At 41.3% G+C, this 21,920-nt stretch overlaps 1 protein-coding gene across 3 annotated transcripts in view; it reads right to left on the bottom strand.

Moving 5' to 3' along the window:
* Positions 1 to 312: 312 nt before the first annotated feature.
* elf1 (E74-like ETS transcription factor 1) overlaps positions 313 to 21,920 on the bottom strand; it is a 39,059-nt gene continuing 17,451 nt past the window's right edge. For 2 of the 3 annotated variants that reach the window (XM_022214207.2, XM_022214198.2), the window contains exons 2-10: positions 11,234 to 11,560; positions 10,686 to 10,742; positions 7,303 to 7,477; positions 6,512 to 6,616; positions 6,218 to 6,379; positions 5,998 to 6,081; positions 5,137 to 5,329; positions 4,572 to 4,934; positions 313 to 3,367 (exon numbers count right to left, since the gene is read on the bottom strand). In XM_022214207.2, coding sequence (XP_022069899.1) covers positions 2,569 to 3,367; positions 4,572 to 4,934; positions 5,137 to 5,329; positions 5,998 to 6,081; positions 6,218 to 6,379; positions 6,512 to 6,616; positions 7,303 to 7,477; positions 10,686 to 10,742; positions 11,234 to 11,305 — 2,010 coding nt within the window. In that variant the 5' untranslated portion in view covers positions 11,306 to 11,560 and the 3' untranslated portion in view covers positions 313 to 2,568. The remainder of the gene's footprint in view (positions 3,368 to 4,571; positions 4,935 to 5,136; positions 5,330 to 5,997; positions 6,082 to 6,217; positions 6,380 to 6,511; positions 6,617 to 7,302; positions 7,478 to 10,685; positions 10,743 to 11,233; positions 11,561 to 21,920) is intronic. The other variant, XM_051954780.1, reaches the window with a different exon arrangement.

Here is a 21,920-nt window from a genome sequence, read left to right on the forward strand (position 1 = left end):
CCTACTAATGGCTCCCATCCAGTTTCCTACAGTAGCTTTTTCTCTCTTCAAATGCCATGTGATCAAATGCAGCCCAAACCTGCAACAGCCCCACAATACAACTTTGAGTTTTCAAGGCAGAAATAGTTTCATTATCTCAACAGTAGAAATTAATGGACTTAGTAACCCCTCACGAGCTATTTGTTTCCAAGTTTAATTTGGTTTTCTATTTAATTTTTCAAAAATGTCTTGTGTGACATTTTATCTGCGCCTCACACGGCTTCCAAAACCACTTTGCCTCCAACAAAACAACAAATAAAATAAAGACGATAGTCAGCGGAGAAGATTTTGTTTTTAATTAGCATATTGACTTTTTCTTAAAAATCTATTCTATATTCAGCATAAAGGAAGCCACTGACAACCCAAGACAAAAGAAGCAACAAAACATAGGCTATGGACATACCTCAACATTTCACAGACAACAGTGCTTTACGGAAAACGCAGGCTGGATACAGGAATATATACAAAGCAAAAACAAGCAGCAACTCCCCACCAAAAAAACTGACTGATTATTAATGCAAATGTAACCCAGTGTAATTACTGATTGTCAAAAAATTTGCAAAAGCATGTACTTAAAAGAGCAGGTATACATTCAGAGTGTCTTAGCAGACCCAGAGCCCTTTGGCTGATGTGAGGTTGTAAAGTAGCGTTTAACTCCTGTCCTTAGGTGCCAGTGCAGATGGAGGTCAGTGTGTCTGAATGTCCTCACTCTGCAGCTACAGTCCGGCTGGAAAATACAACCAATTTAACCGTGATACCACTCAGGATCAATATGGCTTCATCCCCAGCAGGACCGAGGGGCCAATCGGATGGCTGGCCTGAGAGGTTCTTAACAAAGTGGGACAGCAAATAAAGAAGGCACAGACTTGACTGACCCGAGAGCAGGAGAGGAGGAGGAGGTGAAGAGTGAAGCCAAAGACAAGAAAGGAGAAGAAGGGGAAGGAGCAGAGCTTTACAAACAGCACTGGTACGTCTTTGTACCAAACAACAGAAGAAACTTGATTTTGATTTGAAGACAAATTGATTGGTATATCTGATACTTTATGCAATACACACGACATGATATTTTGGAATGCACAGCCTCGACTGCTTGACTGTTGAAAAAGGTAAAGAGGTATGTCCACTGAAACGAAGGAACGAAGAGCACATTCAGTACATGTTTAAATCAGACACACAACAGAGGATATCCACAATAAAAGAATATACCAGTGGAATAATGATGCTGCACGGAGCACTCGAGTCCAAAACTCAAGAAAATACCAAAGCTGATTATATGGAATGCTATACAAATGAAAAATGTCGGTCTTACAAAAAATTACCGAATAAGCTTCCTGGTATTAACGTTCATATTCTTTGTATTTTCCCTCAGGTTTACACATGTAAATAGAAAACAAATGTGCCTTTTTATACAGAATTTAGTAATTCACAAAATAAATAAATTCGCTGTGGCCTTAAAATTGAATCTCAAATGTATATTATATGTATATATTTATATATATATATATAGATAGATTCATATATATATTCCATTTTATATAAACAGGATTTAAACCTTGAAGCCTCTGAGGCAGAGGCTGATAAAATCAGTTTTATCCTGCGTATTCTTTCTCCATTTATGCCTCCCTATCTTTCTGTGCCTCAGGTCTGCAGCTCTATACAAACAGTTTTGATGTTACACTGTCCTTGGTGGACAGAAAAATGCCCATTTCCATAGTAACACAGTGTTTTAAGGCCAGGGGTAATAGAGAATGAATGCATACCTATGTTGTTTATATGAAAATAAATGAGTAATAAGTTCTTGAAAGTCTGAAAGTCCGGAAAGTCATTTAGTCCATTTTTCATCTTTTCGCAGACACTTCCAACAAAGAGACTTGAGCTCTTTGAACCTCCTGTAAGGCACTCTTCAATTGAGCTTGAGATGTGTGTTCTTTTTAGCAGATTGGACACCATGACACAACATCCATTCCTGTTCCACGGAAATACAAACTTATATGTGGTTTAAAGAAATACACACACTCACACTGTGCACATTCTCAGACTTCTCAGCACCGTTTGGCATTCAGTCCCCGGTTTTGGTTTCATTCATTCTCTTCTTTAAACATATTACTCCAATGAGATGTAAGCTAAAAATGACTAACTGGCACATTTGGTACACAGGGATCCCTGGTTCATCCAATGGCTGCTCTCCTAAAGGGGAAGGCATATTATGTTGTGTGTGTATTTGTGTCCGTATCTGTGTGTGTCAGGGTTCATGTCTACAGATGATAATCCCAAATCAGAAAAATGACTTTTTAAAAAAACTAAACACTCCCTTGATTTCTAAAATTAGGCACGTGGTCACAAAATATGTGAGTAAACAATAAATCCTGAGGCTGAACTGACCAACCTTTAAGAGCAACATGTTGCATGATCCCTCACTTCTGATCTTTGATCAGATCACTGTGTTAGGAAAAGAATATATTAAGTCTGTGGTCAAAATGGATTCAAATGTTGTTTTTGGTTCAGCTTGTGTGGAAAAGTCCTGCAGCTCTAAGCCTCTGCAGGCTCTGTCTTTATCTGGATAAAGTTTGCAGGCAGCTGGACAGAGAGGGGCAGCTCCTGCAGACCTTTGATTCCCTGCTCAGGCTGCAGGGACATCTCCCCACGCACTTCCAGCTCCTCCACTGGGGTCAGACCCTCACTAGGGCTGCTGCTCTGGGAGGAATGTCCATTAATTATAGTTTCACTTGCAGCCTCTTGGCCCTGGCTTTGACTGGTATCAATGATCACAGTCCTATACTGCAGCTCCGCCTCCCCTGCCTCCATCTCTTCTTTCTCAAACGTATGTGCTGCCAGTGATGGATCACCGTTCACCATTGACTGAAAGTAGCTGGGGTCCAGCATCTCCTCTTTGACCTGCAGCCCAGAGAGGTCGCTGGATTTGAGCACCGTGGCAATTACAGTGCCGGGCTGCTGTGCCACCATGGTCTGCCCACAGGTGGTGTTGATGGTAACGAGGCGGGGAAGACTGTTGAGGTTGGAAGCAGTGGAACTAATGACTCCTGGAGGGGAAGTGCAGGAGGAGGCGGCGGAGGAAATGGCACAGGAACCCAGACTGGTGACCAGGAGCTGCTGAGGGAGGCCGTCCTGCAGGCTGTTGGCCCCACCTGCTAGAGAGGCCGTCTGGATGGTGAGCACATCTTTTCCACCTGCTGTTGTGGAGGGCATGGTGTGGAGAATAACCTGAGGAGGGGAGGAGTGGCTGGAGTCCCCGTTGGCCAGAACAGTGGTGAGGGGAACAGACTGAAGGGAGCTGGAAGATGTCAGAACCATAGGAGTACTGATGGTCCTGAAAAGACAAAATGACTTGAATAAGTACTAGAGTTTGTTTTGGTTTTTTTTGCCTTCTTTGACAGAGCTGCTGTAAGTGAACATTTAGTCTGAAAATAGACAATTATTTTTAATGGCCCCCTGTTGAGAGGGTTACCCAGCATACAGCTATGATCCTAAACAGCAGAACTAATGTCCTTATTAATATAACAAACGGCACTGACAGATGTACTTCAGAAATTATTTTTCTCTTCAATTTCTAACTGCAGACAATGTTTAACAACCCAGAAAATGTCAGATGATTGATAGTAAATTGCTAAAACAGGCAGTGGAGTCAGTGCAATAAAATGCAAGGAAACCTGTATAACAACAAAAAAAGCAGTCTATAAAAAACAAATATGGTGGAACGATTTCCTACATCAAAGAAAAAAAAAACAGCCAACCTGCACGTCGAAATCTCACGAATTAACACAGTGACACATTACATGTCAATTGTTTGATCCACACAAAAAACTAAGAGTAAAAATACAGGTTGTGATTTTCTGGGGAGGTATGTGCTGTGACTATTTCTGGGCTGGGAAAAGTGACTTCCTGGAGTTTTGTCATGGCTGTCAGGTTGCCAGGCAACCAGCTAACCGGCAGTTTAATGTACACACATTCATCACACAAACATGCGGATGTTGTAAATCTTCTCACCTAACTCTTGACAAGAAAGTAAACAATCATCAAGTAAACAATAACATAACATTACTGACCAGGTTATTTTTAGAATTGGAAAATGTTTTTCTGGGGAATAAACTATGTATTTAGGACAGTGTTCATAAACTATATCCAACAAATCTTTAACCTTTCTGCACTGCAATTTTGTGTTACTTGTGTGCCAACATTTGCAAAGCTAGATAAACCATCCATCCATCCACTATCTATACACCAGTTAATCCTCATTAGGATCGCAGGGGGACTGGAGTCTATCCCAGGTGACTTAGGCGAAGGCGGGGGACACCCTGGACAGGTTGCCAGTCTAGATAAATCACCACAACCAATTTATCCCTCTAGCTCTTGCTTGAAAGATCATCAGAGAATAATATTTTCTAGCACCCACTGTGGCCACATTAAGTCAATGGTCCTTCTCAAAAGACTTATGGCATTCTTCAAAGTGTGGAAAATTCTAGTAAAAGACTGCGCAATTCAAAGAATGTGTGGTTCTCTTGCCAGTCTCCTACCTCATAGCTTGTGCTGTATCTTGGACACCTGAAACGTGGTTGCTTTGCAGCATATGAACGGACTGAAGAAGCTGCTCAGCCTGGCCACCGTTAGCTTCCTGGTACAGATATTCATCATTAGGCTCTTTCTTCATCTGTTTTCCTGAGACATGATGATGATGACCATGAGCCCTTCCATGCCCTTTGGACCCTCCACGGACCACAGACCGCCCATTGGTAGATCTCTGGTTCCCGTAACCAGTATTGGCATCAGAGCCTGTGTCTTCATCCTCAATCACCACGAGATCAGCTGGCATCTCCTTAAATTGATATACCAGCCGCTGCCCCTCCACTTTAGCTAGGATGCCTCTCTGATAGTAGTACCTAAAGGAGAAAGTAGATAAACAGCTGTTCAATACATTATAGATATTATTAATATCCAAGTTTCACAAGAATCATAAAATGTTTAACTGTCATCCCACCGTTGTTATGAACATATCTATGGATTCATGTCTTTGAGGTTTAGAGCTAAATGAGAGCTAATGTGCATGGCAATGACACTTTGGAAACTGGTGCTCATTGGTACCTGAGAGCTCTTCCCATAGTCTCATAGTTCATGTCAGGCTTGTTCTTGTGTTTGCCCCACAATTTTGAAACAGCCTTCGAGTCCACCAGCTTAAAGATGCCTTTCTCCCGCTGTGTCCACTTGATGTATTTGGGACAGGTGTTTTTATCCTGCAGTAAAGCCAGAAGGAATTCCCACAGATAGATGGTGTTGCCTGCAAATTGGGGAAATAATTTAAGCCATGTTATTAACATTCAGGTACATCAGACATTCATGGAAAAGCCTTTGAGCTGTGCTATAGACATCTATAATTCATTTAGCAATTTAGTTTATATATGAAGCCATGGGGTTACAGCAGAAACTGCTTTTCTTACAGCTACTGTTGTGTCAGTTGTGTGTGTACATGTGTGCCTTGGACAGAAATTAATTATACCAAGCCTGCGAGTAGATTATTCTAATTTGTGAGATGCTTTGGCCAGAAGTGGTTAAAAACAGCAACGCTCCCAGTAGCCACTTGAATCCCAGACACAATGACAGAGTGATGTATATGTGTGCAGCTGAACCTGCCGTCCCCAGCCCCCTCCTCTTTGTGTCACACTGTATGGTGCAATGAGGGTCCACATTGAGCAGCACTAGTCTGCTTCTATCAGTAGAGCATCAATGTGCCCTCCAGCCTGCAATCACTTCTGTTTCCCTGTGAAACACAGCACTCTGAGATCCCCTCATCCATTAACTCGCCCAGATTCAACCCCGCTGGACTGCAGGGGTTGAGGACTGCTGTTTGCACACTCCACAGGAGGAAACAGAGCGTACACAAGAGGAGGAGAGACCTTGATTTTTATTGGCTCATTACAGAAAAGTGGACTAGTTAGTGAGGCTTACCTTTGCCCTCTTTGCTCTTCTTCCTGAGTGGCAGGTTAGGGGTGGTGATAGGAGAGCAGGGACGCACCGCCCGCGGCTTTCGCACTATGATTCAAATTGAGGGGTAGTGTGTTATGAGGTGGAAGGCCACAGTGAAACCATCTAATTACCTACAGCACTGAATTTTTACAAAGAGATTATTTCTGTGGTGTAGCAAAGAGAAGAATGAAATCAGTGTTACCTTTGGTTTTTTTCTGAGTTTTTAGGGGACATTTTTGGGGAATCTCATCCATAGATGAAGTGTCCTCATCAAGGGACATATCAAGGGCAACGCTGTCCATCTGGTCAGGCCTCAGTGGGGTATAAGTCAGGTCTGGCTCCAGCAGAGTGCCATAGGTGTGAACTTCACATAAACAAGAGAAACCGAAGTGTAAGATCATAACAAACCATAAAGAGCGAGTGTCCCATGCTCCAAATATGATCAGTGTCAATGAAAACAGAAATATTTGTCACAACAAATACAAAATTAACTTACTCATTCGTTTCTCATCCAAAATGTTGTTTGGAGACTCCATGTTCAGAAGAGCTGATGCAGCTTCGTTCGTTTCCATGCTGTCCTGTGTGCCTGGGACTGTTGTTTCTGACCACCATATGACAACATAGTCATCAATATGAAATCCTCGTAGGTAAATATTTTGCATCTGGTATTTTAGTACTTCTGGTCTTAATCAAATAAGGTTGAACTACTAGCATGACAGCAAGGCTCATTTTTATATTGACTGGCATTAACTAGGTTTAACAGCAACATTATGGTCAAGTTTGCATGACCAAGACTTGTTTTGCCACTGGGGATGTCAAAATAAGGACAAATAGGAAATAGGACTCTTAGGACATGTGAAGGTACAGATTAGGTCCATAATTTCCCAATAATTTTCAAGAAGCTTCCGAGAAAGAACAATTTCATAAAATTGAAGAAAATGGGAATTTAAGGGAAAAAATCTATTTAAATGCAATTCATTATTCTTTCTTCATTCACTGATGATTGGAAAAGGCATCCTTCATGCATGCTGAATTGTCAGCGTGCATGTTTTGCATATTCAGGTAACTTACTGTTCACTGACTAAATACTCTGCAGGTTATGCTTTTGAATAATTGTAATTAATTAACTGGAAGTGCACCAACTGAAGCCTGTCTCTGTTGTGAATTTGAGCAGATTTTAAATAAATTTTCTGCCTTGCATGCTCTACCACATGTTTGTAAAGCGCTGTGAACTCGAATTAAAGCTCTGTGTATTACATACACACACAAAAGGTAAAATATGTTTACCTGAGAGGTCCACTCCTCCCACCAAGATGGATGGCTCCTCCACCACATGGAGAGTGGTGTCCACCATGATGCCGTTAGTCACCTCATCGGACTCTAGGCCCGAGTAGACCTGCAATAGATCGGCTGCAGGCACCTGCTCAACAATCACAGCTGGGAATACTGACGGGTCATCCAGCTGAAGTGAGAGAAGACACACAGAAAAAGATATGAGATGTTGTAACACCCGAGATATCACTGGGAGGGGAGGAACTGACAGTCTGTTCTAGTACATGTGTGTACGCAATAAAAATGCGATCAATTCCTCCACTACACATCATAAATGCAATATAAAAACCAAGATGACATCAGATTAATGGTATAACCCAATTTGGTCTTTTATTTTTATTGCCTTGTAAAATACTGGAGATTCATACTCAATTTTAGCTAATGTGAAGGCACATAGCATGGAGGAGAGCTCATTTCTGTGGTGTTGCAGCAGTCCACCGGGACCTGCTGAAGAAGACAGGAACCAGCTGTTTGATCTGGCCTACTTCTCCTGAGAAGTTAATCTTGTGCTCAGAAATTATATAAGCCCAAATGAATGTTAATAGATCAGTCATGAATGAGGCAAGCACCCCCTTCATCATGTCCTAAACGTGCTTTGGGAATTCTCACCTTGCCATCTCATTTCAGGCATGGCGCAGACTGATGCAGGAAGGAGCGAGGGAACAGAGGGAATAATCGGAGCATGGGCCAAACCATCGAGCAACAACTGAGAAGCCCAACATACTTGAGAGCTCCTCAAGCACAGACCATGTCAAGAGTGCTCAAAGGGGGCCTGGTTCGTGTCAGTGGGAGGGATACTGGTACTAATTCAGCCCTTCAAATAAGCAAGTCATACAATCCTCTTAAAGTGGCAGCTGTGTTTCAAGAGTACAAAAAACATACAATGTGAGAGGCAGAAGCAGTTTTGACTAACAAATCATCAAATTAAACTACAGTTTCCCTGCCATCAGATTAGTTTTTTGTTTTTTTTAAATGAAAAAATTCACCTGAGGTATCGCAATGCTACACATGTAGGAGTCAGCTGACCACCAGCAGATGGCAGCAGACTACACTTCAAAAATGCACTGAAATCAGTTCTTTTCCCATGTTACTGCCAAACAGCTAGTACATCTGCTTTGACTATTTCAGGAATGGCTTCTAAATGTCAGTGTCTAAACGTCACTGAGACAAATCAAGACATTTTTGGAGAAATATTTATCTTAACAGCACTGTTCCTCCCACTAAGCACAGAGGAAGTGAATTAAATTTTTGAAAATCTTTTCTGAAGTTAAAAGATTGCTACAGAATGAAGTCAGATATGTTCCAAACCAAAGCTGAACATCCTGTCAAAGCCTATTTAAGCACCCTGCTGAATGGTGACTGTACTCGGGGTGACAGAGATTTCTCACAAAACTATTGCAAACAGAATCCACAAAAAGCAAAGAAATCTGAACTAGCAGCCTCTTTCCTCTTCAAATACACGTGTGTACTATGCTGTGATTTGTTTAAATCTGGAACAATCAATTAAAATCACATTCTTACAGTGATGACCTGATTAAAGGGGAACATGATAGACAAAAAGGTGCAGCAGGAGGAACATGAATAAAGGCTTATCTGTCTCTTTACACAAGTGTCCATTGTTGGTTTGGACCTCTGGGGCATACCAGGTGTCCAGGCCTTGAGCTGGGGGTGGGAAGAGGGGACATTCGAGTGCATGGCTACATAGTCATTTCAGCTACACTTTAACCAGGAAACTAACAGACCGGTTCATTATTTGGACATGGTGCTGAATGGTTAGGACTCCTAAGCAGCACCAGTAGTAATTACCCAGGATTGTTTAGTAGTAAGTGTATTTGAGGATGTTATGAGTCCACATGGCTTCACATGACATCTATCATAACTGTGTAGATCAAAACGAACAGCTTGTGTCATCTCAGCAGCAAAACTGTGAGGCCTCCTGGGGCTAATAAAAACTCTGACTTTTGCTTTGACTACAGACACTATCAGTGCCTCACTGACATAACTGAATGTTTCACATTAATCAGAGTCTTTGGTAGACATATTATCAGATAGCTAGACAGTGAGGCTACCACATTTCCTCGGTTGGACTTAAATGATGTTTACTGTCCTTGAGTGAGAGTCGAGTCTGTGTGGCAGCAGACAAAGGCATTTTGACTATTAGTCGGTTGAGCTCCTGAAACTGCAGCCCTCTCCAGCTCCGACTGTCAAATGCAGAAAGCCTGAATCCCACACAATGTGCTGACGGAGCACAAGACACATAAAGCTGTTGTCCCTGCTGCTGGTTTGATGTTAAATGGATTGTGTTTTTGCTGGGAACACTTCAGACCAGTCTTGCATTGTCATGCAAACCACGTGATGGTTTGACAAGCATGTTGCAATACACACAAAAGGAACTATCAAAGAGAGAAACCGTGGAACCGTAGAAGTATAAAATTGGGCGTCCAACATGCAACACAAATTGTATTGAACATTATAGGTATTTCAGCTGCTTCTTCCTCTTTGTTGACATGAATAGTGTTTCTAGCAGGGAAACAGGAGCGATAAAAATCAGGCTGATTTGCATTTCTGAGTTCCCTATTCTACCTTTGAAAGCAACAGCATCTGTGCCGGCTGTTCCCCACTCCCCACTCTCTTCTGCTTTACCTACCCAATCACAATGGAGTCCAACTGTCTGTACACTTTCAATATCCTCATCAAAACAGAAAGTGCAGCCGCCAGAAACACAATAGATTTCATCATATTTAAAAGTGGATTGTTTATCTACAAGACAAATGCCTTTGTTAGAGAAAATTCAGAAACTTTCTATTTCAAATTAAGAAAACAAGTGTGCATGGCTACCCACAGTTGAATCAGTGCTTAATGGTGTTGAAAAACACAAAGCGCAGTATCATGCTGGCATCATTACGTGATACACCTTCAGGAGCTACTTATTGACCTAAAAACCAATATAGCAAGCCTAATCATTACAGAACCTACTGTATAATTTCACCCAGCTCTAACATTTGTATTGTGACCAGAATAAACCTTTAAACAGTCAGCACAAACCAAATGGCCACTGCAGTAGAGTTGTTCTGTTTGGGGGGTATTTCCATGACTTTGTAAATAGGGGCAAACTGCCTGCAAAACAGGCTCAGTGGGTGCAGCAAGGAACAAAACTGTAGCAGCGGAACAATGCAAGACCTTTAGTGGCACTATCCCATCCCTTCCAAGCAGCCTTGTAACTGGTCCATCAGGTTAGACCTGATCTAGTGCTATTCAGGGATCCAGTGACAACTTGTCACTCTAGATACACACAAACAGATACCAGTACACATAAACACACATACATCTAAACTTACAATCAAGCCTGCTCCACAAGACTCAGACCCGGGTATGGGGATGAGATAACTGCACACCTGACCAGGCAATGAAAAGACACAGACACAGATTCACATCGTATACACATGTAACCTTTGTGCCATAAACACATTCAAGTCCAAGCCCCACCCGCTCCCTCCCACACATCCTAACCTTGCTACAGGTTTTTCAGTCTTTCCATTTCTGTGCTCCCAGCAGCCCACACTCCTCTTCCCAGACCTTCTCGCTGCTCCATCCTCCTCCCTCCCTGTCTCGTTTCCCAACATATTGTCAGAGTTAAATATCACAGGCTAATCCTGTGGCCATGCTGTTTACACAAGTTTTGTTTATTTTGAGAAGTATTACATTTATCACCACAATCACATGGAGCACGTCACGTTGAAAAGACGGATGATCACAAACTGGCACAAAGGTCTTTTGATCAAATAATGGAAAGTGCTGACTACGAGCTTGGTTATACACACAGTAAAAGCAACAAATATTTGCCTCGGCAAAGTTTAGAATGTGGTTTCTCCAGTGTGACAGGTACCTGATTGATTTCATCCATCCCGTTGCTGGCGAATTCAAACACAAGTTCACTGGGCTGCACTGCAGTCGTCATGGCAGTGGAGTTCAGAGGGCAGAGACCAGCCTAAAATACCCCAGCTGTGACTACTCCAGCTCCTTCTCTGCACAGACTCAGCTTCACTTCACAAAATGGCTTCCCTGTGGTCCTGTTTTTTAATCTGGGCAGTTGGTGCTCTGAGAGAGAGAGACCACGAGCCGAGTTTCAGAGGTTCGCTGTGGCCCAGGTGGGAGCAGCCTCGTCCCTCTCTGACACAGAGGCTGGGCCCCGCTGCGCCTGGAGCATCTACACCTGGCAGGGAGAGAGAGAGAGACAGATAGGGGCGAAGATCAGCAGACATATTAGATCACTTTAATTTCACTGAGCGACAAGGGGCAGCTACAAGCAGAGACAGTCCTAGTGGAAACCCCTCAGTGTTTATCAGGCCTAACTGGGTTGTGTAAAACCTAGTCAGACCTACGCAGTTTTTGTGGTAGGACAAAGCAACCTGGGTTTTCTGTAGATTTGATCCTTAATGCTGAAAAGCCACAACTTTTAGTAGAGAAATTAAATGAGTGACTGATTCCTGACTCTCTCTATGACAAACTAAAAACAACACCAGAAAGTAGCTTGGACCAGGCTTAAAACTTACTGGTAAAGAAACTGCATTCTTGCAAGCATTAGACAGTTGCTTTTACTGAAGATACTAATCTTAATAGAAATGGGATATAACATTTAAATATTTAGAAAGTATATCATTCATCTATTCATATCAGGCTTAAAAATGTAAATTATGTATGTCTTCTAAAAAATCTGAGGGTGCAACAAAAAATCTGTTTTTTTAATTTATTAATTTGTCGTTAATTTTCTCAACTAATTGATGAAGCATTTGGTCAATATGAGAATAGAAAAAAATAGCCACAATCACAATATTCTAGTTTTCAAGGTGACATCTTCAAATAGCTCATTTAATCAGATGAGAAATTCGAAATGTTAAATCTAAGAGCAGGAAAAGTAGCAAATTTTCACATTCGAGAACCTGAGAACAACATTTTTGGCCTTTTTTCTTTCATTGTTATGATCACAGTAGCTGTAACTTTCCATGAACGAAATGATTCACTGTTGCAGCAGCATATAAGCAGATGTCTGCGAGGATGTAAGTGCACAGTTTGTTCTGATTTAATCACCGACGCCTCTCTTTTCAAAACTATCTCTGTCCCTGAATATGAGACACCCCTCAGCACTCCAACCTAAATCATAAGGCTCATGGGGCTGATATTATGATCACATGAGAGGCTGCTGGGGTGGAGGCAGTCTGAACGAACCCTCCCTTTTCACACACACACACAGGCCAAGGATCGCTCTCTGATGATGCTCTGGAAGCTACTTTGCGCTGATCCTCAGGGAGTTACTGTGATCACAGGCGGAGGGGGAGGGACACTGGTGGTCGTGTACTTGTGTGTGTGTGTGTTGAGGTGTGTCCCAACAACAACCCGATACCCAGAGGCAGGTTTCGGGGATGAGGGATAGGAGGGGTTGATGCTGGGTTGAAGAATAAATGGATAAGAAGACCCAGGGGCCACACACCCCCACCATCCTCTTTCTCAGAGACCAAAGAGCTGGCAGGAGTACATAAGTCAATTTGTGATGTTTGGCACCCCCCCCCTGCAACATTCTCTATCCCTGCTTTTCCCACTGCTGCAGGGTGGAGCTTATTTGTTTTGAAATGCCTGTGTGACTGACGAAGTTGCATACCAGGCCCAATTGTATTTTGAAGGGGGTGTTAACGCAAGAGGAGGTGATAGAGAAGGACGTCTGCAGCTTGTGGGGCCATGGGGGATGAATTAATTTTTCAATTTGGTTTTGCTAAGCACCCACACCGGAAAGTAACATGTGGCTGTTGTCTGGAAAGCATCGCTATAGGAGACAGAAGAGAGAAAAGAAACTAAATCTGAAGGCTAGTGTTTCACTTCAGTCAATCCCTCTTGCTGTCTCTGCTGGGCAGCGTCCATGCCCACCTCTGCCAGAGCTGGACACTGCTGCCATCTGTCTGGAGCTCAGTGTCCTGATCTTCTTGTTATGTTTGTGCTGGGTGCTCTGCATTATCAGACTCAAGCTGAAACGCTGGGATATACTGTTTGTGCTTCCAAACGAAGATAAATGTTAAATTCATGTAAAAAAAAATAATAATAAAAAAAATAAAGGGGTGGACATGTGTCTGCCTGCTAAATGGCTCTTCATGTGCAAATTCAAATGGAACACAGATATATTCACAGCAGATGTCATCATCTGTTTTCTGCAAAGCCAGATGAAATGTTCATCGGTATGTATCATATGGAATCATTCTGAAACTGCCATGCCCAGTCTTGCTGCCTCATCCCAAATCTGAGAAGGCACACACACTGCTAATCCGGCAGATGTTAACCGCAACAGAAAATCTTGGTTCCTCTTTTGTAGTAAAGTTTTTGTTTTATTATTGGAAATGTATAAAGTCACTTTCAGTCACATGACTGGGGCTAAATGATTAAAAAAATTGCAGAAGCCAGTCCTTAACTAGTTATGAGATGACAAGAAACTGAGCGTTATCCAGCAGGGGTCAAGAATAAAGTAAACAATATTTCTGTCATTCTAACCCGTGCTTTATGTTTGTATCTCCAACTTGTTTGTGTCTGTGTTTGTTTGCCGTCTTCTGTATTCTGTATACAGAGGTTGCATGTGTGTATTTTCTATATCCCTCCTGTCAGTGCTTCATTGATCTGGATGGCTCAGTTGGCATGGTGCTAACAGCAGACAGGGATACAAGAGAGCCAGCCATTAGTCAGACGCAGCCTGCACATTATCCCTGAGCACACGACAACAGCTGCCTTGTCCCAGCACAGGGGCTGGGTTGTAACTGCACTTACTACGTCATGAAGAGGAGGAGAACAGTGAAGGGAGGGGTTTTACTGGGATGTTAGTCAATGCATAATAGTCCACAGAGCAAATAGAACGGCTGTAAGTCGTTCTGGGTGGGGCCTGCTTTTGACAGACTCGAGTATTTTAGTGTGGTTACCAGGTGGGGCGTCCTGCTGAGGTCTACAGCATGAAAAGCTTAACTGTAGCGTCCTCAGTTTGAATACAACCAAACATGCTTTGTTTTCACTGCTAATCTGCTGTGAAAAAAATGTGTAAACTTAACATGCTATTAAAGAACATGTTTTAAAACTGTTCTATAATTAATATATACAGAACTAAATGAATACCTGAATAAACACTAGCAACATCAGCATTAACCTATTTATTGGCCACTTGAGGAAAACAAGCCATAATATATCAGCTAATGGTTTTAATACAGTTTTATTATTATTAGCAGGCAATGGCCTATTTATATTCATCAGACACAGAATAAAACTGCCCCTCATTTGGAGATGTATTTTGGTTTCTGCCTACTCCTGAGGGAAACATCCAGGTTTTAGCAGTGTGCTTCCCACAGTCACTACCTTGGTCGGTCTGTTGCTAGTCCTAGTTCAGATTTTTATTTATTTTTTTTGCTGAGAACAGTTATAGCTGGAAATAACACTGATGTGACCAGTGAGACTGAAACATTACAGCTTAAACTGTGGACCATGAAACCAAAACAATAAGCTGAAAAGCACTATAATGCTCATTGGCCTGAGGTTAACTGCAAAGTTGGGTTGTTGAGACTGTTGTCATAATACACCTTTCCACCGTACCAGCTGTTAACATAAACTATATGCAGCTTTTAGAAAATTATCGGGAAGATTTAGAGTTTTTTTCAAAATCATAAGTTCAATTCCACCCGTGTGTTTTGTTTGGCTTTCTTTTTTACTTTTAATAAAAACAAGTCGCTGTTAGTTCACTCCTTGGGCATCTGAAAACCTTAATCAATAGGCAACAGTTTACTGAATGTAAAGAAGTGCTCTTGACAATTCCTGAGAGATTAACTGGACTTATTCAAACAGCTTGTTTTGTCTGATATACAATTCAAAATCTAATGTTATTCAGTTCAATAAAGACCTCGAAAACCATACATTTTGAATTTTAAAAACTGCAACCACAGAATTTATATATCTTGGTGTAAATATATTTTAACAACTATTTATCATCAAAATGGTTGTGAATTAATTTTCATTACTAACGTTACACTAACTGATTGTATGACACAATGCAATGTCAGTTAATAAAAATAAAAAATAATAGCTGCAGCCTACATCAATATTATGGACCAGTGATAGGATGGCTCCATCATGGGCCCTGTCATGTGACCACAGTGATGAGACTCCATCCATCAATCAACTCTCCTCCGGTGACTATGACTGCATGTTGCTCAGTGTATGGATGCCTGGTGTGCAGCAGACTGAGGAGGACTATGTAGCAAGAACTGACCTACTCCACCCCTACAGCATGGTGACTGCCAGTCGCAATAACAACCAATTAGAGTCAGGATTCATGAACAAATGGAGCATTCCCAGAAGGCCCGACTTCCCCCGCTTTAGTCTCTTCAGCTGAGCTCATTGTTGACCATGAAAGGAGGTAATTTAAGCCAATTGAATGACTATGCAATGACTCACCCTGCATGTGGTGAGTGCAAACATTGCGAGATGCAAGAAAAGGACCAGGCAAACTTTACTTATCAGCCATTTTCAGCTCAGGTTACAAAAATACAGGTTTCCTCAGGTGAATGCTTGTTCAGCAGGGCACTGGGATGGTTATAACACAGTCAAAGGACTTAAAGATGGTGACAGAGCGGAACGTATTCAAAAACTTTTTCCCACACAGGTATAGGTGGTAGAGACATGACATGTACAAACTGAAACAGAAAGAAATCAAAAATCTCTCTGCACCCACTAAACACCTGCAATGCTTGACGTGACGTGGCAAAGACAGTGATTTTGTCGTCTCACAGAGTTGAGAGACATTTCATTACCAGCACGAAGAAATCTTTATGGTACACAAGTCCTAAAATGGCTTAATTTCCCAATTTAGCTATGCAGTGAAACAGCAATGTGCAAGGTGGCAAAAAAAATGTATGGGCTTACCACCACCATGTTATTAAATGCTTGTTAGCATACTGTTTTTGCAGGATCCTCTGGGTTCCTGTAAAGGAAATGACTCAGTGATATGAGGCTCAAGCCCGTTCCTGGAGCTCTGTGATAGCCCATACGGGCATCAAGGGATCCTGATCATCATTTTCTGGACAGCAGTTCCCTTTTGTTTAACCCAGTCGTCATTAAACTACTCACCAGCATGGAACAATAGCACATTTAGTGCCAAGGAAAATTGCTCAAACACCACAGTTTTGTAAAAACATGACTGAAAAAACAAGACTTCAAGACAGCACAAAGTGTTGGTGAATTATAGCAAGAGCATACCGCTGAAATGAAAACGTGTTTGCTAATTCAACAGAGTAAGAGGACAGCAATTAAGGGGGTGTATCAACGGCAGACAAAAAAACTCACAGAGGTGGTTTTCATCAGTGCTACACTTTGTCAGCAACATCAAAACGGTTTTGTATGCAGTATTTTCTGTGCATTCTACGTTTTACTCACCACCTAGTGTTACACAATACGGCATGTCTCACCATGTTTCAAACTCCAACTCACTTTATTGAGCTAAGTAAAGGAGTGCTTTCACTGGAATCCAGAGGCCACACCATGCGTGTGGCGATAAAATGGCAGAAATGGGCACAGAGGCAGGCATAGACACTGACAGAAAGCATGCAGCTGCAGAGCACAAGGCATCAGAAATACGGACAGCACTGCGTTTGAGCCACCACTCGCTGTGTCTGTACTACACTAGGAGGCATTGGCTTTGCCATTCCAGGGCCAAATGAAGACTGAAAGAAAAACGTCACCTCAAGCACAGGCTTTCAGAAAGAGAATGGAATTTAATCTCATCTCCTGCGAACCTTGTACTTTTCCACTCAGGCTTCAGGCTCTGGAAGAAGGACCCACGGCTTCCTGTGACAACAGTTGTTTGTGCCAACTAACACACTATCAGGTATAACACTGGGCTTTTTATGGAAGATTAGACATTAGTTGTAGCAGGATAATATGGTCTGGAGATCACAGATCTAAGCTTAGCAATGTCCCCAGAGACAAGTTCAGAAATGTCCTCTGAGACCAGATTCCTTTTCTCTTTTGGTCACTTTTTCATTCCAGTAAGCTGGACACATGTCTCCTTCTGAAAGATGACATGCTGTTCTCTCCTACATACCCTTCCAACATGCACTTTAATATAACAAGGCATATTGGACTTTTTTGTTTATGGCATAACACAGAGCTAATGACAGAAAGAGCAGTGACATATTTTAAAACTGGGTAGATACAAACACCCACAAACTGACCTGTGAATTTTGCACTCACAGGAACAGCATCACTGAGCAGTGGGTTTCTGCTGCTTCCTGTCTGTTAAACCACATTCAGAAGAAACTTTCTTCCTCTGTGTAAGAGCGGAAAGTTCTCAACTCCCCCTCCTTCCTTCTTAAACAACATGCTATGACTCTGGCAGATATGAGTATTGTCACACAGGTAGCATTTCCTACATGAATAATATAGTTACTGGATGCATATGCATATGTGACGTTGTAATAAAAATTATTACGTTACATGAAGAATATTTTTAGATAATGACTTACTCTGGCCCCTTTACACATAATTGTATAGTGATTCGATTGACACACTTGTAAAAATTGCTTTTGCCTGCAAAATTCTAAATTTCCAGTGCTGAAAATAGTTTTTACAAGAACTCAAATAGAATATATTAGCAATATTAGCAAGATGATGAGACATTTTTAAAAGATGATCTGCAAATGAGATACCCTTAAATTATCTATCATCTTCTCACATTTTCAAGTATGGTACTCCCAGGGCTGATAATTACAGCGATGGTGAACTCAAGAAGATCACAATAGGTCTCTCAAAGCCACACCTGCCATTTGCAGACATTTCTTCCCCACAATGCTGACACAGGGCGTGCAAAAAAAGACAGCATTGCTAACCCCCAGACACACATCCCTAACATGGCCCCATGAGCTGGTTTTACGCAAATTCTCAGAACAAACTACAAAGTTCCTGTCACAGTCTTCACTTAAAGGTCAGAATGCAAGACAAATTTATCAGTACACAAATGTGCTCTGTGTACAATTGAAGTAAAACTTCTAATGCATCACTGAAAACAGCGGCCCTGAAGCCCAGACCATTCATTAACAACATGAAAATATTCTGCTCACTTCTTCTCAACTTAATAGGAACAAATATTAGGCTTAGAAGCCCATCCAGACTCCAAATCGCAATAAATCCCACAAACAAAACAAGAGTCATTAAAATCCTTCTTCACTGTCTTCCTGCTGTCATACCAGGCGTGTAAGAAATACAATTTTTTTTTCACAGAGAAGCATGTTTCAGAAGGAGTTCTTTGGTATAAACTACCACCAGCAGCCTATTGCTATTATGTGGTAACAGGCCACATGTCCCACGTAGGAAGAACCGCTGAATTGTGAAAACAAGACAGGAAATTGCAGCAAAGTTTTAGAAAAGACAACTGCACCCAAAAACATCACAGTTTGATGTACTGGATTAGCATTGGCTTAGCAATGTGCATGTGTAGCAGGGAAAGTGTCTTCTTTTCAAAATTACCACCCAAGGCAACATTAGCAGCATTAATTACAGTGAAGCCGGATCTTCCAGCTGATATTATCCGTCACCAGAAATGTTTGACTGTTTAACAGGTGAAAGCTAAGCAGGCAAAAAATGTGAAGCTGATATCTTAAATGTTTCTATGTTACTTTTGGCCAAAAGAAAGAAAAAAAATTGACTACAAGTTTGATAAGCGGTTTGTTGTTACTAGAGATTAGCATATCCAGGCATTTTACCAACCAGAGCTTGATCCAAAATTTAACTAGCCATCGGATCCCATTACTGTCCACTGCACAGTTTAATGCTAACAATTATTTAACTTAGATTGTCCAGGCAATGTCATAGCACAGGTCTAACCACTAACAAATGACAACACCTTCTGCTATGTGGGTCAGTATTACTGCAGGCCTCTGTCAGAGTTATGTGTAGTGTTGTACATGTAGAGAATCTGAACTAATATCAAGCATCTTCTTATTCACAAAATTTGCATATTTGATCACATTACAACCTGTTTTTGAAAGGAAACTTCTTCTTTTCACAAAACAATGCAAGGTAGCAACAAAATGTTAGCATGGCTCAAGAGACTGTAGGTATTCATTATTGGCATTAGCTAGTTTATGAACTACTCTGATTACAACAGATCCCCCATGACAATGTCCACTGAACTCCTTAACTAAATAACATATGTCCAGCTCAAGCAGATAGAACAGCTTGTTAATTACAGCCCCATACTGAATGCATTGTGAGTTCAATGGATTCAATATTATGAATCTCCCAAGAACTATAGGTCCCAGCTTGGGTAAATTGTACAATTAGAAAAAAAAAAAATCACAATGATTCCATGAAAAAAAAAACTGATGGTTAGGAGAGAAAACATACAAGCCTATGCGTGTGTGTCAGTTGCGTTTCGCTGCCCTGGTGACTCTTTTCTTGCAGACATTTTTGAAATGTTTCATCCTTACTCCCAGACTCTGCTGTTGTTTTGGCTCCTGTGTGGGAGCGATTTGATGCATGACTAGACTGGAAAAGCTAAATTCTCTATGTTTTATACAGTAAGTAAGTCTCCCACAAGCATTATACAAGTACAAGAGGCAAGTGCATGGAATCAAGTCTTTGTAAAAGGATAAAATACAAAATTAGAAAATTGTATGCAAACGCCCCATAAAAACCAAAACTAAATTTAAACCCTGAAGTAATTACAAAAACAGTGATGCAGAAACTGCTTATTCACGCACCCATCTCTGATGTGTTTACATTCATACCAATACTAATATGTCATGGCGCAGGAATACTGGCAGCAGGAAGAGAGGACATCATGCCCATAAAAACACAGGCAGCACACTCTGAACTACACTTAATTTTTTTAAAAAAGGGGTGTATGAAAACATCCTTAATTCCTTCTTCAACTAAAAACCACCAAGTTAATTTTACCCCTGATAGCAGCCATCACATTACACAACACAACAGCTAATTATCTTAGAAGGAGAAATTCCACTTGGAGCTTATATGCTGCATGAACTTTGCCAAGATACTTTCCACACTGCCTTGCAGCATACAACTAGGTACGTGTTCAGATGGAGCACAGAAATCTCAGGGCTCCAAGTCTGAGCCAGGGCTGAACAGGGGACCCGGCTGTTGCAGAGGAGGCTGCATACCAAACAGGTCTGGACACAAGCAGGCTGATGTGTCCACCCACAGTCAGGCATGCAGTAATGTGTAACAAGCAACACACCTAGAGATGGAATAGAGTCACACAGAGACAGAATAATCTCCCGTTTCTGTGTTATGTCATACACTTTGTGTCAAGCCGTCCCTACAGGAATATTATACTGGGAACTATGTTTTTTTTTTTAATCATTTTTTGCAGAGTCAGATAAATGAATTGATACCACTCATATATTTTCCTGCAAAATAGGCATTTAGAGCTGCAAAAGGATAACAGCTAGTCTGACGTGGTTCAAAAGTACAAGTGTCTGTACAAAACAAACAAATGAGCTATATACTAATTTCTGAGTTGTACAATTGCTAGTAGTGGGATTTTATGATCACTGGAAAGAAGAAGACTAGGTGTTACCCCTATTTGTAGTTTCTATGCTAAGCTAAGTTAACTGTTTCCTGGCTGCAGATTCATATTTAGCACATGTACAGCATGGCATGCTGCAGTACACTATATCTATTAAGTATTTACTGCATTTGTTAAGTATTTAACTTACTGGTTTATCTTTTGTAAAGGTTAAGGCACTGTGAATCATGCAAAGTTGCAGCTTTCGTAAAGCTGTTTGTAAGACTTTTATTTAACAGCTAATAACAACTAAATCAGCTCTTCCCATCTGATCCCCTATAAAGCCCCACAGATAGAACCACTCACACTGAGACAGCTTAGCCCCTTCAAGAGAGCTTATCTGATTTCACACAATTGGATACTGGGTCAGTGTGGTATTAGATATCACTGGTCAATGTTTCTATCTAATCTTGAAGCCAGTAAACGTATGCCTCATTCTTGGATCTAAGGGCAGAAGTGCAGAGTCATTGCATTTCAAGATGCCAGGTGCATACTTCAACTACTTACAGGGGAAAAAACTGTTTAGCTATGTGACTGACTTAACAGGCCTAAACGACAAACCATGAAGTCACGACCAAAGCTCGGATTGCATGCTTTAACTATTACAACATTACTTGTACTTCAGATACTTGAGCCTGTTATCTTGTTATGTATTCTACAACTATGTCTGACCTTCACTTCAGCTGTAATAAAGTTAAAATTAGGATTACTGCTCGAATACCAACTCATTTAATCTACTTCATGTATTCCAGTTGCTACAAACATTAATGAAAAGCTCGTTCCACCTATTTGGAGTGTTGGAGATCTGTTCAGGAAGCAGAAGTACTGTCTGTCCACGCAGGTCAATATTTGAGAAAGCTTTATGAAATACACTTGTTTATGACAGTCAGGCGATGAGGAAGGTACAGCACGGGTGCAGGAGATAAGGACAATAAACTACCTGCTTAAAGAGACAGACATGTTCAATATGGTT

This window comes from Acanthochromis polyacanthus, chromosome 10, assembly GCF_021347895.1.
Source record: "Acanthochromis polyacanthus isolate Apoly-LR-REF ecotype Palm Island chromosome 10, KAUST_Apoly_ChrSc, whole genome shotgun sequence".
Lineage (NCBI taxonomy): Eukaryota > Metazoa > Chordata > Actinopteri > Pomacentridae > Acanthochromis > Acanthochromis polyacanthus.